Below are 21,153 nucleotides of genomic sequence, written 5' to 3' on the forward strand. Positions count from 1 at the left end.
GTACCCTGCCATGCTGTGTTTCCTATTCATCAAAACCTGGCACTTCAGGGGTATATTTTATCTGTATTGCTTACTAACTGATATTATGGTGTTCCATTTTGTTAAACACTTGATGAAATTTTGATTTCCAACAAAAGCAGGACCTGAGATGAGCTTAAACAGTTTATTTGGAAAGTATTCTAAGGAAGGCCTCAAAAAGTAGACATACAAATTCAAACAATCACAGAACGTCCTTCATATTGGTGACCAGCCACAGTATCAATCTGAAATAGTACTCTGCTTCTTTCTTTGGTGTCTCCTTATTCTCCATGTACCGGGGCCAGTTTCAGACTTCACCTGGAAAACTCAAGGCTGCAAACCAAGAGGCATCAGGGAGAATGTAGTTTGGGATGTGCTGAGCATTAGGGACAGCTCAGAGAATGGCAGACTTGATATTCACTGTTTTCACTAGCTACATTTTGAGGTTATTTGTCATCAAACAGCAGATAACTAATACAAAGGGGGAAAAGGGAGGATGGGTAAAAACTAAAGGGGAACAAAGAATTAAGGAAGAGTTTATTCTTTTTTTTTTTTTTAATTTTTTAAATGTTTTTATTTTATTTTTGAGAGAGACAAAGACAGAGACAGAGCACGAGTGGGGGAGGGGCAGAGAGAGGGAGACACAGAATCCAAAGCAGGCTCCAGGCTGTGAACTGTCAGCACAGAGCCTGATGTGGGGCTCAAGCTCACAAACTGAGATTATGACCTGAGCTGAAGTTGAACGCTTAACCAAATAAGACACCCTGGTGCCCCAGAGTTTATTGTTCTTTAAAAAAATTGTAGAGATTGTAGCTTTCAAAAAGGATAAGGGGGAAAAACATATATCTGTACTTAAGGTGTGTGTATGTGTGTGTTGTGTATAAACTTTATTTATAGGCAACAAAAGGCTTAAAAATCAGAAAAAAGGAAAAATATTTTTAAAAAGGACAGTAAATATGAATATGAAATTAGCAAATCTCACTAAATATTTAAGTAGATAAATTATCTACTTTTTTAATTTGAAGGATTTATCTACTTTTTTTTAATTTGAAGGACTTTTTATACACATCCACACACACACACACACACATCCACACACACACATATATTATGTAAGGTCATAAAATAAGTCTCAACAAAATTAACTGGATCAAAATCATAGAAAGTATGTTCTACATGTTATAAAATTAGAAACCAGTAATAGAAAAAAAAATTGGTGAAATTTACAAGTATGTGGATATTAAACTACAACTAAATAACCAATGGGTCAAAGAAGAAATCACAAGAGAAATGAGAAGATACTTTGAGATGAAAGTAAACTAAATATACCAATTTATGGAATGGAGCTAAAGCAAGAAGTAAAGATGGAATATAATAGCTGAAAATGCCTATGTTAAAAAAAGAGGAAGATCTCAAATCAATAACCTAAATTTCCACCGTATTACTAGAAAAGAATCCCAACTAAACCCAAGGCAAATAAAAGGAAAGAAAAAAATAGAAAAATAGGGAAATTCTACAAAACTGTTAAGTTGGTTCTTAAAAGATCAACAAAATTGGTAAATCTATAGCTACACTGACCGGGGGTGGGGGTGGGGTGGGGGGAGAACACTCACAATCAGTAAAATAAGGAAAGAGGGAATATTACTACCAACTCTACATAAATAAAAAAGATCTCAAGTGGATACTATCAACAATCTAATGCCAATAAGCTAGGTAAAATGAACAATTTCCTAGAGACACAAACTACTGAAATTGACTCAATACCTATAGGGAATACCTATAGGGGCACCTAGGTGGCTCAGTTGGTTGAGCTTCCAACTTCGGCTCAGGTTGTGATCTCACAGTTGGTGAGTTCGAGCCCTGAATTGGACCCTGTGCTGACAGCTCAAAGCCTATAGCCTGTTTTGGATTCTGTGTCTCCCTCTCTCTCTGTGCCCCTTCCCCACTTGCACTCTCTCAAAAATAAATAAATGCTAAAAAAAAAAAAAAAAAAAGAATTAACATTTGATGAACACTTACAAAAAATAAGAGGAAGTAACTTCTCAACTAATTCTATGAAGCCACAGACATCTCAATAAAACACATCATCATCCCTATGAATACAGAAACAAAAATCCTCAACAGTAAATTAACAAACCAAATCTAGCAACATATAAAAAGGATTATGAACCACGATGAAGTGAGACTGTACGATTGCACAGTCCCAACATATGAAAATTAATCAATGCAATATACCATGTTAATAAAGGGAAAAACCACATGGTTATCTCAGTAGATGCAGAAAAAACATCTGACAAAATCTAACACCTTTCATGATAAAAAATATTCAACATACCAGGAAGAGACCTTTTTTAGTCTGATAAAGAACCTCTATGAAAAACACATATACCTGGGGTGCCTGGGTGGCTCAGTCGGTTAAGTGCCCGACTCTTGGTTTTGGTTCAGGCCATGATTTCACAGTTCATGAGTTCAAGCCCTGCATCGGGCTCTGCACTGACAATGTGAAGCCTGGTTGGGATTGTCTCTCTCCCTCTCTTTCCACCCCTCCCCTGCTTGCTCTCTGTCTCTCTCAAAAATAAATACGCTTAAAAAAAACCACACATATCTAATATCATATTAAATCTTAAAAGACTGAAAAATTTCCCCCAAGGATCAGGAACAAAGGGTGTCTGCTCTCACCATTTCTATACCAGGGGTTATACCAGGTATACCAGGGGTTCTGGTTTTCTTACGCAAGAAAAAGAAATAAAGTATGTCCAGATTGGAAAGGAGGAAGTAAAACTATCTGGATTTGGAGATGATATCATCTCATATATAGAAAGTCTTAAAAATCTACAATAAAACTATTTGAGCTAATAGTTTGACAAAGAAGCAAGACACAAGATTAATATACAAAAATTAGTGTATTTCCACACATTAGCAATGAGCGATCCGAAGATGAAGTTAAGAAAAAAAATTACATTTATAACAACATCAAACCAAGAAAATACTAAAGAACTGAACAAATAAGTATAAAACTGGACTCAGAAAACTATGAAACGTTTTTGAAAGGAATTAAAGACCTAAATATTTTGAAAGACATCCTGATCCATGGATCAGAAGACTTATTTTTGTTAACCTAATATTCCCCAAATTTACCTACAGATTATATCTAATCCTATATAAATCATAGCTGGCATTTTTGCAGAAATTAACAAGCTGATCCTCAAACTCATTAAGAAAATGCAAGGAAAGCAGAACAGCCCAAACAATCTTGAAAAAGAACCAACTCAAAACCTATTACAAAGCTTTAATAATCAAGACAGCATAAATGATGACATAGAAGTCAACAGAATATCAACTTCAGAAATAGACCCTTCTATTTATGTTGAATTGACTTTTTACAAGAATGTCAAGGCAATCAAATATGGGAAAGAATGGTCTTTTCAACAAACAGTAATGGAATAACTAACTGGATATCCACACTCAAAAGGATGTGGTTGGACCCCTATCTTATATACAAAAATTAACTTAAAAGAGATCATAGATCTAAACACAAAAGCTAAAAGTACAGAACTGTTAGAACAAATTAGAGGATTACATCTTTATGATCTTAGTTTGGGCAATAGTTTCTTAGATATGACACCAAAGCACTAGCCACAAAAGAAAAAACTGTATTGGACTTCATCAAAATTAAAACCTTCATGCATCGAAGAACATTACACAGAAAGTAAAAGAAAAAACACCAAATGGGAGAAAATGTATGCAAACCATGTATCTGGTAAGGGTCTAGCATGCAGAATATATAAAGAGCTCTTAAAACTCAAGAACAAAAACACGAACAACCAACTAAACAAAGAAGGATAGGAGGAGGCATTTTTCCACATTTTCTCAAAGCTATACAATGGCCCACAAGTATATGGAAGGAACACTCAACATAATTTAGTCATAAGGAAAATGTAAATCAAAACCATGGGAACCCCCACTAGGATGCTTAAAATCAATCAATCAATCAATCAATCATAAGTGTTAACGAGGAAGGATGTAGAAAAACTGGAACCCTCATAAATTGCTAGAGAAATTGTAAAATGGTGCAGCTTTGGAAAACAGTCTGGCAGTTAAGTAGTCAAAACAGAATTACCATATGACCCAGCAATTCCACTCTAGATATAAGAAATGAAATCACATGTCTACTCACAGCAGCACTTTTCATAATAGCCGAAAGATGGAAACAAGCCTAATATCATAAACTGATAAGTAGATAAATAAAAAGTGGTATATCCATACGAAGGAACATTATTCAGGCATAGAAAGGAACAAAGCGCTGATTCATCCTTTAACAGGGATGAAACTTGAAAACATTATGCTAAGTGAAAGAAACCAGACACAAAAGGCCACATATTGTATGATTCTATTTATATGAAATGTCCAGAATAGGCAAATTCATAGAATCAGAAAACAGATTAGTTTATAAGGACAAGAGGAAAGGAGAGTAATTATTAATGAGTATGGGGTTCCTTTTTGAGGTGATAAAAATGTTCTGATTTAGACAGTGATGATAGTTGCACAACCTTGTGAATATACTAAAAAACACTGAATTGCATACTTTCAAAGGGCAAATTTTATGTTATGTGAATATATCTCGATTTTTTAAAAAATGAGCTAGAACCTGTAGTTTTCACCATAGAACTAAAGGGGTTTATAAAATCATCTCATTTCTCACATTTTATGAAGAAACAGACAACGGTGCAAAGTAGATTATCCATGGTTCTAAAGTTTAACAAGAGATGGGAACAGTATACAAGATATTTCTACCTAAATTCTCAGAACATGTAAACAAATAAACCCACTTTAATAACAAACCCACATTTATTTACAAGGGACTATACCCTTTAAGATATTATATAAAAATCAATGCCCTGAAATTCCAGCATCTCTTTTAAAGCTCCAAAACTTGATTCTTAACCATTAGTAAATATTTTATTAAAGGCAAAACAGCGATTTCACTGGTATTTTCTAAAGCACTTTTTTAAAAAAACGTTTATTTATTTTTGAGAGACAGAGAGAGACCGAGTATGAGGTGGGGAAGGGCAGAGAGAGAGGGAGACCCAGAATCCAAAGCAAGCTCCGGGCTCCGAGGTGTCAACACAGAGCCCAATGTGGGGCTCAAACCCACGAACTGTGAGATCATGGCCTGAGCTGAAGTTGAATGCTTAACCGAGCCACCCAGGCACCCCTAAAGCACTTTGAATAGTTAAAAATTTGCTCAGTTATCATTCACAGTTTTAATATATTTTGGAGATTTCATTCAACATTAGTTTGGGGTCTGTATCTCCTCTCTTGAAATGTGGCCAGAATTGTGGCTGCTTTCAACCAACAGAAAAGGAGCCAGTGAACTGATTAAAATTGTTATGTCACTTAATTTGGAATGATGTGTTATACACCAATAAATGGAAAAGCACATGTGATTTTTATAATAATGTAACAAGCAACTCTTATACCCTGATGATTCCTCTTTTCACAGTGCTCTGAAGTCATATATATACCTCCCCCAAAAAGAAAGCAGGTATGAAAATACATGGGTAAACATGTATTTTTTTAAAAGACAAGAAAATCATACAGTTTTCAAAATACCAAAAAATATAACCTAATATTCTGTTATGTTATAGAATTAAAAATATTCCCAAAAGATATCATGGAGGTAGGTACATTTATCAGCTTGGGCTTCCAAAAATTGTGTAGGTCTCAAAGTTTGGATACAATTTCAGACCATTTTTCCTGAATGGTTTATCGTAAAGCATTCTGATTTCCCAGGTTGTTTTCACTAAAGGATAGCTTTGGCCTTATTGGTAACTGGTAATCTCCTATACTGATTTAAAGGTGTTATGACATCTTACCATTTAAGTAACAGACAAATTCTGTGTCAATGCATACAGTGTGATCTCAAGGAAAAATGACAACTTTCTTTGCCTTATTTATGTCTTACTTGATTTATCTGGATGATTTTAAGGATTAAATGAGAGAAGACATGAAAAGTCCTAGGCACGGTGTTAGGCACAAAAGGGACATAACACCTCTGAAACCCAAATTTAGGACTAAACACTATGGCTTAGTAGTTGCAGAAAAGAATCACATACTGATAGTAATTGTATGGATTTCTAAGTCATATTTTGCAACTTTTAGTAGACCATTTTAAAAGTTCAGCATATTACGAAACACATCAATTTATGCTACAGTAATATTTCAGTAACAGAGAAGGCACATTTTTTGAGAGGGGAGGGAGAGAGAAGCAGAGAGGGAGGAAGAGAATCTTAAGCAGGCTCCATGCCAGCATGCCAGCGAGATCATGACCTGAACTGCAATCAAGAGTCGGATGCTTAACCAACTGAGCCACCCAGGTGCCCCAGAGAAGGTAATTTTTAATATTTACCTTGATCAAATATTTTTCCCATCTGTCTGCCGTAACAGATTTGCCAATCTTCCTCATCAACTTCAAATGGAGCTCCACCAATTCTTTTGGTACTTAAAAGAAAGAAAAAATACTGTTAGCTCACAAAATAAAACATTTATAAACATTTAAGATAAAAAAAGAACTTTCCCCTTCTCTGAATACTTTTTCAAAATAGAGGATGTTGACTTTAACTATCTTTTAGACCTGTGAATCAGAAAAGACTAAACTAGGGCAAGAAATAACTGAAAACCACTCTTTTAAAGATGAGCAGGAATATTCACATTTTCTTTCAAAGCATTATCAAGTAAGAATGAACTCGAATGTAAACTGTGGATTTTTGAGTGATAATGATAGGTCAAAGTAGGTTCATTAATTATAACAAATGTACTTCTGTGGTGCCAGGAGATATGGATAGTGGAGGTCGTATGTTGAGAAAGAGTGTATATGTGAACTCTCTTTGTGCTTTGTGCTCTTTGAACTTTGTGCTCTATTTTTCTGTGAATCTAAAACTGCTCTAAAAAATAAAGCCAATTTAAAAAAAAATATCAAGTAAAAGCCCTTAACCATACAACCACAATTTCTACTAGTGTTTGTTTCTCATAACACGTATTTGTATACTTTACTGACATTACAGACCAAGACACAGATTCATAAAATTAGAAAAGAATCAAGGAATATAAATTCCAAGTTGGATATGGATATGGATATGGATATCTCAGAAACAGTCCAATGGCTTTCAACCTATTTCACAAAACTATTCTTTCAATCTATACCTTCTCTATGGGCTAAAGTCCTCTACATCATCCCTCTGGATCTTCACTTGACAATTTTCAGGACAGAACACTGACTTATCTTCCAAAGTTCTAGTTATTAGAAAGTTAGCCTTATACAAAGTCAAAATCTGCCTTTCTACACCTAGTTCTTACTCTTATTCTCTAGTTTCAAAGACAATATTTTCAACTCCTCTTCAGCTAGAACCTTCAAATATTTGAAGACTATTTTACCTTCCCTCAGGTTTTCTCTTCTAACTGTAAACAGCCAGAGTTCCTCCATATATCCCTTGGGTATGACGTGATTATGTTGTTTAATTATATCTGTTAGACGGAAGGGAAATAAAAGGACACACATACACAGCCATCAAATTTGGCATTTTCCAAATACCACTAGTAACCTAAGAGAAACAGGAGGTATACTCTCTAAAACGTTTCCATAATCAAATACATTAGAAAAATACTGGATTGGGGTGCCTAGGTGGCTCAGTCGGTTAAGTGTCCAACTCTCGGTTTTGGCTCAGGTCATGATCTCATGGTTCGTGGATTCAAGCCTTGTGTTGGGCTCTGTGCTGACAGCGTGGAGCCTGCTTTGGATTACCTCCCTCCCTCTCTCCCTCTCTCCAAATAAATAAACTTAAAAAATTTAAAAAAAAGAAGAAGAAAGAAAAGAAAAATACTGGATCAAAACAAAGGTCTTATTTTTTGTTTTAAGTGCAGGACTTCTTGACAACTTTATTGATGGATCTTGTGTGCACGTGAATATCCAAGGATATAATCTTCAACATTCACCTAATATATCTGACCATGGAATTTTGTGTGAAACATACATACAACACTAGCTTATCTTAGGATACAAGTGCTCTTAAGAACAGGTTGGGAAATGATGGACTAATTTTCAGTCATTCTTTTAGACTCTTCATTCTCCACTAAGCTAATTTTAACTTGAAACAACTCTGCAGTATAAAAACATTGACCCATCAATAAATTTCTGTGGGACCACTATTACTAAACAAGAAAAAATATCCTTAGTGGGCCTACTCATGTGAGTCTTTTTAGGGCATTAGACAGTGGATCGTGGGTTGGAGGTGGGGTGGTGGCAGTGGAAAGAAGCATAGGATGGGTGGTTACAGACAAGTAGACTATTACTCTAAGTCTAAACCTGAACTTGGGATTGAGGGTGAGGCAGAGAAAAGGGGAGAAAGGACCTTACTTACAGGAGTAACAGCAGATGCAAAAGACTGAAAAAGAAGTGATCATGGAACTGGAGGCATGGAAAAAGGACATGATCATGAAGAGCTTTGTAAGTCCAGGCTAAGAAATTTACATTTAAAAATTTAGACAAGAGAGTGCTCTCTCTGCACTTTAGAAAGCAAGTGAATTGCAGGAAAACAGACTGCTTTTATTTCCTTGCTTGTTTTGGGAGGTGGATGCAAGGCAGAGTTAACATGTAAATTCCAGAAAATATCAACCCAGAAAGATGGGAGTAACGTGAACATAGGTAGAGATAGTACAGACAGAATTAGGCAGATCTGAGAAATATTTAGGAAACAAATAATACAACTTAGTGATTGACTGCTTGTGCAAAGCTATAGAGAGAGTCAAGAAAACCTGAGGCACTGGCTTGGGTAAGTGAGTAGACTCCAATGACAACACAGTAGGAAGAAAAAGACAAGGGCTCAATTGTCAGCTTAATATAAGGTGATCATGATTTTTCTGGTGAAGGTCTTTAAACACTGAATCTCAAATTCCTCATCTGTAAAGGGCTACATTAGCTATTTTACAGTTTTAAAGCTGTAAAATACATAAAGCTAAAACACCTTTATTTTTATTTGTCATGACACTTGTGGAACCAAAGTCTGTTTCAATTTCTCCTTATCTGCTTTCCCAAACACAACAGTCATGATGATTCAGCCTTTAGATATCTCAACCCTGTGCCCTATTTCCCCCACTTTCTCTAGGATATTACTGTACCTTCTCACTTCAAAAAAATAACTATGATAGTCTCTTATAACCAGTCTTCCAAAAATACTGTTTTCATAACACTTCCCATTCATCGACATCTTTTCTGGCTCCTAAATACCTATATTAAACTCATCCGGATTTCTTACTCCAGCGTCAGAGTCTTAAAGTCAGTCTCACCCTAACTTTTCAATCACTCTCTCTCACTTTTACACTGAAATCCTTCATTCAAATCAAAACAGGATTCTGGCCTGTTCACTAAGCATACCCAGTCCACTACCTATCTGGGCTCTATTCAAGCCTTCTAGTTTACTGTTTTCTCCCAGTTGAATTGCATTTATCTTTCTATGTCTTATCAATAAAAGGCCCAAAGTCTCTGTGATAGCCTTTTAATGATTCCAGCAACATGTTTATCCTTGGAATGTCCAAAGTATTCATTCTGCCTATATCACTTCCTTAGCAGCTGGCTAAAAGCTTTGCATCAGTGTTTAATACATGTCTTTCATTATCATAAAGATACATGAAATCACACACACAAAAATTGATATAATTAGTACTACTATATTTCTAAAAATCTAAAAGGACAGAAATAAATGTATGCAAAAAAAAAAAGGATTTCATCCCACTTGGCAACTGTAGACATTATTGATTTAGGCATACAGAAATAAATTATATATATATATATATATATATATACACACATATATATATACATATATATATATACACATATATATATACACATATATATATATACACACACATATATATATATATAAAGAAATAAATTACATAGTACTTGATTTGCTTATTAGGCCATTGGCTCTTGCACAGCACTGTCCAACAGAAATATAAGATGAGTCACATAATTTCAAATTTTCTAGTAGTTCATTCATAAAAATAAGTCAAAATTAATTTTAATAATATATTTCATTTAATACTACAATCCGAATGTTATTTCAATATATACTCAAGATTTAAAATACCAGGTATTTAAAATTTTTTTTCACTTAATATTTTTATTTATTTTTTTAAATTGTGAAGGTGGTCCGGCTTTAGCTAAGGTTATGATCTCATGGTTCATGAGTTCAAGTCCCACATGGGGCTTGCTGCTGCAATGCAAAGCCCACTTCGGATCCTCTGTCCCCAACCCCCCCGCCAGCCCCGCCATTTCTTCCCCTTCCCCCATGCTCTGTCACTCTCAAAAATAAATATTAAAATAAATATATAAAGAGTGATATAACTGACACATAACATTATATCAGTTTTTTTATTTTTTAATGTTTATTTATTTTTAAAAGAGACAGAGAGGGAGAGGGACACACGGAGCATGAGTAGGGGAGGGACAGAGAGAGAAAGGGAGACACAGAAACTAAAGCAGGCTCCAGGCTCTGAGCTGTCAGTGCAGGGCCCGACGCAGGGCTCGAATCCACAAACCGTGAGATCATGACCTGGGCTGAAGATGGGTGCTCAACTGACCCAGCCACCCAGGAGCTCCATATTAGTTTCATTTGTACAACATAGTGGTTCAGTATTTGTATACCTTGTAAAATGATCACAGTAAATCTAGTTAACATCTATTACCTTACATGACTGCAAAAAAATTTTGTAAGGAGAATGTTTAAGATTTATCTCAGCAACTTTCAAACATGCAATACGGTATTACTAACTGTAGGCACCATGCTGTACATTATATTCCCATGATTTATTTATTTTATACCTGGAAGTCTGTACCTTTAGACCCCCCCCTTCACTCAATTTACATCTTATTTTTTGTACTAAGTATTAAAAACATATTGTACATTTTACACTTACAGCACATCTCAGTTCACACTAGCCATATTCAAGTGCTCAAGAGCCATTTATGTCTAGTGGCTACTACAGTGGATCATACAGAGCTAGTATATTTAAAACTAAAATGTATAACCCACAATTTACTTATAACTTACTTACATTTTTGAGATAATTGACAAATTAATTTCAGATATACAACTTAATAATTCAATATTTGTATATATTACAAAATGATCACCACAGTAAATCTAGTTAACAACTAATTTGTTTATATTTTTTGTTTCAAATAGAACTGACAAGCTGGTGATCTTTACGGACATTAGTGGCTCTTAATATTTTGTCAATTGATAAGAAACAGGCAAAAACTTCAACAGTAAAATTATAATCAACATCGTGGTTAAATTGAAAATATTAAAATTCCCATACTCTGTATTCTCTAAACATGCTGTCTATTCAAGAGACCATTCTATGATGAACAGAAATAGTCTATTTCTTTCCTTTCCAATAGGAAATAGTCCTTTCCAATACAGAGTCATCTATATGGCTTGATATGTGGCTAATAAAACTGAGGTACTAAACTTTAATTTTAGGTACTAACTTTTAGGTACTAAATTTAGGTACTAACTTTAATTTTAGGTACTAATTTTAGGTACTAACTTTTAATTTTTTAAATAAAATTTAAATATCCACGTGTAGCAAGTAGCTATGATTTTGGACAGTGAAGCTGTAAATTATCAATTATATTTTTAAAACACATGATCGTTTTCTAAAACACACAGTGACAATCTGTAAATTCACTTATTTATCACCTGGAACATTTTCTAAATAGTCTCATTTCCCAAGCATCAAGATAATTATTAACTTCCTTCTCTAAATGTATCTATTAACCAACTTCACGTCATTCTGAAAAATATAGGTTTTGTCACAGCTGAACCTTTCACTAGATAGATATGATACATAACCTTTAACTGACCCATTTCTTTCATAAGGCCTCAGGAGGTAAAAGACTGTGAAGCAGAAGAAAAGGTCAGGGTTGTGCGAATTCAGGAAGGCCCTGCCAAGATGATGCAGGCATGAAGCAGCAGAAAGTGGTAGAATCCCAGACTGCATTACTGATCCAATCACCCAAAGATGTTCTATATTTGGACATTTTTCTCTTTTTTAACATTATTTTTTAATGTTTATTGCTGAGACAAAGAGACAGAAGGTGAGTGGAGGAGAGGCAGAGAGAGACAGGGAGGGAAAGAGAGAGAGGCGGAGAGAGAGAGAGACAGAATCCAGGCTGTCTCCAGCTTCCAAGCTGTCAGCACAGAGGCTGACGCAGGCTCGAACCCACGAACCATGAGATCATGACCTGAGTCGAATGCTCAGTCAGACGCTCAACCGAATGAGCCACCCAGGCGCCCCTATATTTGGACATTTTTCTAAGCATCTTTCTAGCACCAAGCCTTAAGAATGCTACTGGTTCTGCAGGCCCAGTCTTACTACTTATAATTTTGCTTTCTAAATGGTCAAAATTCACAGCAACTCATAGTAACTACATGATAGAATTCTTCTCATTTCTCAATAAAGTTTTACTTAAACTTCTATGCTTTTTTTTTTTTTTTTTTTAGTTTATTTTTAGAGAGAGCACACGAGTGCATGCAGAAGCAGGGAAGGGGCAGAGAGAGAATCCCAAGCAGGCTCCACACTGTCAGCACAGCCTGACGCAGCACTAGATCCCATGAACCATGAAATCATGACCTGAGCAGAAATCAAGAGTTGGACGCTGCCTGCCTGAGCCACCCAGACACCCCTAAACTTCCTCTATGTTTGTAAGCAAAGATACACTTACAGTCCCAAAATAGTTGATTTCATATAGGTTACTGATCAAAGAACATTGATTTCAGATATGATGATTAAAAGATAACCTAACAATAAACTTTTACGTATTGCCCAGTTTTTTCCAAACTCTGTTGAGGGAGCACAGATTAGCAAATTCATTAGCAATAATGAGACGATTCCCACAGACCACTTGATCCTTGAAATAACTATTATGCATTTATATACCTTATCTTCAAATAATTCATTTAATCAATCATCCTAAAATTTTGTGAAAAGCAGAGGAACAGTTCAGACAATGAACTGTAATTTAGGCCACTCTCCGAAAAGCCACAGTTCAGAGATGCCAAGTAAGAATAATAAAAATCACTAAGCTCAGCTTATTACCACAGTGGAAAAAAATAAATCCAAGAAGACCTAGTATGCAGGCAGATAAACCAAGGGGTATCTGCTGCTCCACTTTAGGTTTGTTTCATTTAGAATCATACTGCTGTTCTCCTACAGGTAGAGAAACCAAACATGATTCAGATTATTTAAGAACCCAAACTGTGAAAATGTCTCCGCTACAAAGAAAGTAATCAGGGGTGCCTGGGTGGCTCAGTCGGTTGAGCGTCCAACTTCAGCTCAGGTCATGATCTCACACTCCGTGAGTTCGAGCCCTGCACTGGGCTCTGTGCTGACAGCTCAGAGCCTGGAGCTTGCTTCAGATTCTGCACCTCCCCATCTCTCTGCCCCTCCCCTGCTCATGCTCTGTCTCTCTCTGTCTCAAAAATAAATAAAAACATTAAAAAAATTAAAAAAAAAAAAAAAAAAAAGAAAGAAAGTAATCAGTGTACTGGAAGTAATCAGCATGGTTGGAGGTTGTGATAACCAGCAATTCAGCACTCCTTCCCAAAGGAGAAGGTAGATATTTCTTATGGAGAGGAAAGGCCTCTTTCTGGGTAAAATGATGTGAGCCACACTCACATTAGTCGGTCTTTAAGGGGCTTCCTTTTCCTTACACGTAAGGAACAACGTCCTGGCAGAGGGAATCTGAGATACTGGAGACCATGGCTTCCAGTACCATATGCCTTCACCTCTAATCAGATGATTTTATTTCCCTTCTCTCTTTTCTCTCTGCTTAATTAATAATCACAGAGGACTTGAAGGGTGGAGAGAATAGGAGCGAAAGACCCTAAACAAATTTGAAAAGAAATAGTAATGTGACAGTATTTAAGGGAGAGGAGGACCTTTCCCCCAACAAACTCCAACAGTGAAAAATTCAAAGACTAGTACACCCTTCGCCTAGACGCATCAATTGCTAACATTTTAGGGAAACATTTTATAAACGGTAAAACCGTTAATAAAGATGAGACCTTGAAGAAGCAGCCAACCAAGCCAAGGTAGAGAAGAGAATGCTAGCCACAAGGAAATGCCTATACAGAAGTCCTGAGGTAGCCAAAAGCTTCTAGTGTGGCTGGTGAAGAAGTAAGCAGGAGTCAAATCCTATAAAGCCTTGGGTGCCATGGAAAGAGTTGAGATTTTATTGTAAGTGTTATAAGAACTTGAGAGAGAAATTTAGGAAAGATTCACGATCCAAGTTTTTAAAAGATCATTCTGTGTCTAGGATCTGCTTCAAAATAATCTAGGCAGCTGGCGGGGGCGGGGGGGGGGGGGAGTAGATGGAGTTACAGATGAAACAAAATCATAACATCGTACCAAAGTGGGGGAAGGGGGTGATGGGTACATGGAAGTTCATTATACAACTTTCTACTTTTGTATCTTTCACATTTTCCATAATTTAAAAAGGTAAAGGAGATGTGGAGGTCACTTTGGTTGCTCTGCGAGGAATGAATGAGAGGGAAGCAAATACTACTAATTAGGAGGCTACTGCCACACTTTAGCAAGAGATGATGATGGCCCAGGATAAGGCTGTAGCAGCATAGATGCAGAGAAGTGCCCTCAAGGAAAAGTGCAAAATGTAGAAAGTTTCTAACAAGCACCTTCACCAATCTTGATCAGGAAGTACCTACTATATACTTGTCTTCAATGTGATCCCAATTAATTTGTTCATTTTTAAATTAAAACAAAAAAATTTTCTAATGTTTATTCATTTTTTGAGACACAGAACGAGACAGAGGGTGAGTGGGGAAGGGACAGAGAGAGGGAGACACAGAATCTGAAGCAAGCTCCAGGCTCTGAACTGACAGCACAGAGCCCAATGCGGGGCTCGAACTCACAGACTGCGAGATCATGACCTGAGCCGAGTCAGACACCCAACCGACTGAGCCACCCAGGCACCCCATAATTAATTTGTTCATTTTTAAAAGCAGAAACCACTTTTTATTTAATCATACTAAGTCAGAAAAGGAACACATACACACATTTAATAAATCAAATAAATTTATTTGTATCATGTCTTATTTCTGATACTCTTCATCATTTCAAATGTCCATGTTTCACTTAAAAGCCTATACTTAATATTTCAACTAATACTTAAAAGTTCTTTTATGTATGTATTATGAAAAGCATTAGACACAGTCAGGAGAAAGACGTGCAAACTTCAATTTCCTTGTCCATATAAAGTTGATCTAAAGTCCTCCAGCTGTATTGTTTAATGCCTATGTCCAGGTATTGAGGCAGGTATTAATTGCCTAATAATAACACAACAGTCAATCATGGGATCTTAGAATTTTTGAACTGAAAGCAATGATCTAATTCACACTATCTAATAGACTAGAAAATTTAGTTAACAAAGATATGATGTGAATTGCCTACCACCAAGCAGAGGCCAGGCAAGAGCCCAAACCTTCCAAGCCCAGTGCTCTAATGTTTCTTAAAGTATTAAATGAATAGAGAAACAGTTCAGAAGACCTAACCTACGAATCAAGCCACCCCTTCTGCACAGCTCCATTTAAATCCATTTAAAGTATACAAATCAATGGGTTTTCTTTTATTACATAATTAACTTTTTAAATTGTGGTACAATACAAATAACATAAAATTAACATTTTAACCATTTTTAAGTGTACACCTCAGTGGCATTAACTAGACTCACAACACAGTGCCACCACCACTATTTTCCAATCCATCTTACAGGTAAAATTTTAAAATAGTCACTCCACTTCCAAATTGCTTTCTGGAAACTTATAACTGTAAAAACAAAATCCACAATAGTATATGTTCTCAGTGAGAGTAATATTAATATCATATAGTCTTAATTATCGTTAAGTCTCACTTTGTAATTATCTACCATCTATCTCTTCTTCCTCCTCTCTCCCATCCTCAGATGTAAGCTCCATGAAGACAAGGGCCAGATCCAACTGCCTTTTTCATCATTGTATTCTCAGTACCAAGCACAGTTCCTGATTCACTCAAGGACTTGATGAACTGGAACAGAGGCAAGAAAATAAAGGAGAAGGAAAACAACAGGGAGAACACTTCTGCTGCTGCTAGAGAAAAAGAGAGTTGCTACAGGTGTCAAAGAGAAATTATGTGAACTAACAGTAGGCAGGAAAGTGATGAGGAGGTGGATAAAAAAGATGGCAAAAGTGGCTTTGGGTTCACTGTGTGAGCCATCAGGCGATATCACCAATTCAAGACAACTTATTTGCAGTTTATGTTTATCCCTTTCTCTCCCTTTTGAGGGGAGAAATGGAAGAGGTGAATGCTCCCATGGGAATCTGTATATAGGAGCAAATAATGAAGTCTGTGTGTTTAAATAAATACCTATATAAGGGCACCTAACTGGCTCAATCGGTAAACTGATCCCTGGAGTTGTGAGTTCGAGCACCACATTGGGTGCAAAGATTACTTAAAAAAAAAAAAGAAAAGAAAAGAAAAGAAAAGGCCTCCATTTCTTTGTGAAATGTATAGTCTATTCCTTGCTAACAAGTGACCAGTTTACACTTTTCCTTCAATCAACATTCATTTAACAAACAGAGATAGCTAGATGAGTAACATACTATGTCATCTTAGTGTCTTGAAATCTTGGCATTAGACACAGACAAGAAATGGGTAAGACTGTAATTTCTATAGTTATTTCAATGAACAAGAAAATGCATATCAAAACACTATTATAAACCCTAAAACAATACAAACCAAAGTTACTGTTATTCACCACCAGATGGTGATCACGTCTTATTAAAAGCAAAACAATGACACCTTATTGGGGGGCCAGCCAGCTGACTGCTAAAAATGATTATTAAGTAAACCAGGGTATCTGAATAAAATGTTGGTGATTTTTAAGTAAATGCAATTAAAACATCAGCAAAACAAGAGTAATAAAAAATTAGATTCTGCCTGAAGACTTCTAAAGGAACTGATTTGTTCATGTGCACATTTGATAACTCTACAATATAAGGGGAAAAAAACAGTGCATGTGTTTCTTGTTGTCTTTTACTAGTTATTTAACTACTCACATGACCTGGAACTTCTTTAACTTCAGATAGAGATATTTCTATTTAGCAAAATGGTACCACTGAACATTTTAGAAGAAAACAAAACCAAATCAAGGTGTTCAATGTCACTAATTGTCAGGGAAATGGAAATCAAAACCACAATGAGATATCACCTCACACCTGTCAGAATGACCAAAATCAAAAACACAAAAAATAACAAGTATTGTTGAGGATGTGGAGAAAAAGGAACCCTCATACACTGTTGGTGGGAATCCAAACTAGTGTAGCCACTGTGGAAAATAGGATGGAGGTGTCTCGAAAATTAAAAATAGCATTACCATATGATACAGTAATTCCACTACTGGGTATTTACACAAAGAAAACAAAACAAAACAAAAAAACCCACCTAATTTGAAAAGATACATGTACCCTTATGTTTACTGCAGCATTATTTACAATAGCCAGAAATGGAAGCAGCCCAGGTGTCCATCCATAGATGAATGGATAAAGATGTGGTACATATGCAATGGAATATTAGCCATAAAAGGACCAAATCTTGCCATTTGCAAGAACGTGGCTGGACCTAGAGGGTATTATGCGAAGTAAAATAAGTCCATCAAAGACAAATACCATATGATTTCATTCATATGTGGAATTCAAGAGACAAAACAAACAAACAAAAAGACAAATAGGAAACAGACTCTTTAATATACAGAACAAACTGGTTGTTGCCAGAAGAGAGGTGGGGGGGGGGATGGGTCAAATAGGTGAAGAGGATCAACGGTATGTTTATTGTGATGAGTACCAAGTAACATAAAGAATTGCTGAATCACTATATTATATATCGGAAACTAATATAATACTGTATGTTAATTATACTTGAATTTAAAAAAAGGAAAAAGCATACACACATACAAAAAAAGCCCCTTTATTAAGAAATGTTGAAACAAATCCCAAAATAGAGACTAGCATAATAAAACCCATGAACTCATCACACAACTTCAGCGATAATCAACCAAGAGACTTTTTCCCTCTCCCATATGTCATTTTAAACCAAATTCCAGGTATCATTTCATCCACAAATATTTCACTATGTATCTCTAAGGGATATAAACTCTTTAAAAATAACCAGAATACCATAATTACTACCTAAATATGAATAGTTCCTTAATGTCATAGAATTTCCATCAAACAATTTTTAAATATTTTGGGGTGCCTGGCTGGCTCAGTCGGTACAGGCATGTGACTCTTGATCTCAGAGTCATGAGTTTGAGCCCCACGTTGGGTGTAGAGATTACTTTAAAAAAAAATTCTTCAAAAATCCAAATTTTTAAATATTTCAAATTAACCAAGAAATGAAATTCCATTGTACTGTTACCTCTGCAGCAGATGCTGGAGGCACCTCACCTTTACCCTCATAGCAATTAGGACTCCAGTGCAGGCTAACCTGCAACCATGTGCAAGGCCTTTCTGACTACAGGGCAAGGAGTTAACCCTTCCTGAGAGCAGCCCTGAATCAGTGCTGGGATAAACCTGACATATGATCTAAACTATCTGTTTCCTGGCAGTGCTTCCCAAATAAACTATGTGCGCTCACATTTTTGTCTCAGAGTTTGCTTGTTGGGAAATCTAACATAAGACAACCTCTTAGTTTGAATGAAAGCTATGGACATCCTAAGAAAAATGTAAACATAAAAATTTCTGCAAATACATTCAACAAGTTTAGAGAACCCAAATGGCATAGACATATACCAGTTTAAAGAAACCTTCCTCCTATAGGTTCAAGATAGCTGAGATCTTAATTATGTTTTTCCAAGTGTTGAATGGAGATTGTTCAATTATGCTGAAAAACTAACATCCCTCCCCTTATTCTACACTGTTGGCAAAGAAACATCATTATCTCAATACTTAGTTCTTCTGTACAGAAAATCTAATCTAAATGAAAATAAACAACTGTTGGCTTAAGGTTCTACACATTTTAAAGAAAAACAAATGTTCAGAGGAGTGGTTTACTAAAACTGGGTCCCGTGAAAAAGCCACTAGAAGTTAAGTTTACAAGTATATTCACTTACATATGAACTTCAATGGATTTTTTTTAAACTACTGCTGGCCTCAAAGAACAAGATTAAGAGTAAGGAACTTGTGGAGATTTTTTTTGAAAAAGTCCCCTCCCGACTAACACACACTGCTCCTACCATTCTGGAAAAAAAAAAAAAAAAAAAAAGTATGAACTCAGTCTCTTTCTTACCTGTCCCATTTGCTCCAAACTCACCATAATCTGACTTCTATTAGTTAAACTAAATGGATGCTTTGGTTTTTGTCTTAATTTGGCACCATGTGACACTGGTGACCAGATCTTCCTTCTTGAAACCTGGCCATCCTGTGACACTACTTTTCTGATTTCTCCTCTTATTTCTTTTGCCTCCTTTTAAATTCCTTTGCAGACCCTACACTTCTGCCCTCTCCTTGAAAGGTGATTCTGTTTTAGGACTTAATTTCTTTTGTCCCTAAGTCACCTCATCCATCTCTTCACTTCAGTTTAAATATGCTATCTCACTGTGCTGGTTACAGGTATGTTCAAGTAACAAAAAACCTTACCACTGTGGCTTCAGGGAGTTACTTTTTCTCATATAACAAAAAGTCCAGAGTAATGAGCTGCTAGTTTTGGTTTAATGGCTCAACAACACCACCTGAACTTCTCATAATTCCCAAACATTCCATACGGTTTCTAGACTCCAGATCTTAACATGTACAGTCCCCTCTATCTTCAACCCACCTCTATTCATCCTCAAAGTTGTCTGGTTGTTGCTCCCTCAGGAAATCACTCTTTTACCTTATCAGGATTAAGTGCCCCTGATGGGTATTCCAAAATGATTCTACTTATGCATTACATTGTATCATAAATGCCTATTTGATCAACTCTATCCCATGTTAAACAAGACTGAATCTTCAGCACCTGGGACAGTGCCCACCACATACCACACGTTCAATAAAGACTTGTTAAATGAATGGATTGATTTGGATTTAAAAAAACAACAAAAGAAAACAACTTTGGGGTGCCTGGGTGGCTCAGTCGGTTAAGCGACTTCAGTTCAGGTCATGATCTCGCGGCTCATAAGTTCAAGCCCGCTATCGGGCTCAGTGCTGACAGCAAGGAGCCTGGAGCCTGCTTCAGATTCTGTCTCCCTCCCTCTCTGCCCCTCCCCCGCTTGTGCTTGGTCTCTGTCCCTCAAAAATAAACATTAAAAAATTAAAAAATACAAAATTTTTCAAAAACATGAAACTCTCCTAACCCTAGTACCTGACTGACTAGCAAATGAATAAATAAATAAATAAATAAATAAATAAATAAATAAATAATAAAAAATGTTTCTTAATGAACCAGATATAAAACAGATAACAAATTTCTAAAATTGTGAAGGTACACATGTAAAATGGAATATACATTTTGGCATTGCACACTTATGCCACCCAATCAACAACTTTACCCATGCTACCAGTTTACAACTGGCCAACCATGAACTGGTTTTTATGAGTAAGCTTCCTAACATGACAAGAGAACAGACTAAGATAAGCAAAATATAAAACAGAAGAGAATGACTAAATGGTTCCCTTGTAACCCCATTCCAGTCAGTCACCCCACTCCCAGACAAAGGTAACCACTGGTCTGCCTTCTTTCACTATAACTTTGTCTTTCCTAGAGCTTCATATAAATGGAATTATACTGTATGCACTTATTGTATCTTTATGCTTTATAATCTAGATTATATATGTATTTTTCAGCTCTGTTACTGGGTGAAAACAGTCAGAATTATTGTATCTTCCTGAGAAATTAGCCCTGTTAGTGTTACAAAATATCCCTTTTTATTACTGCTCATGTTCCTTGTTCTGATGTCTCCATTTTCTGGTATTAGTATAGCTATTCCAGTTTTCTTATGATTAGCTTTGCACAATATATCATTTTCTATCCTTTCATTTC

General features: G+C 36.0%; 1 protein-coding gene across 2 annotated transcripts in view; it reads right to left on the bottom strand.

Annotated features, from left to right (window-relative positions):
- Positions 1-21,153, bottom strand: part of RSF1 (remodeling and spacing factor 1) — a 160,703-nt gene that overhangs the window by 111,660 nt on the left and 27,890 nt on the right. For both annotated transcript variants that reach the window (XM_019449923.2, XM_019449922.2), the window contains exon 2: positions 6,428-6,519. In XM_019449923.2, the coding sequence (XP_019305468.2) occupies positions 6,428-6,519 (92 nt within the window). The remainder of the gene's footprint in view (positions 1-6,427; positions 6,520-21,153) is intronic.

The sequence above is a fragment of the Panthera pardus genome, unplaced genomic scaffold, assembly GCF_024362965.1.
Source record: "Panthera pardus isolate Hobbes unplaced genomic scaffold, ASM2436296v1 HiC_scaffold_12, whole genome shotgun sequence".
NCBI lineage: Eukaryota > Metazoa > Chordata > Mammalia > Carnivora > Felidae > Panthera > Panthera pardus.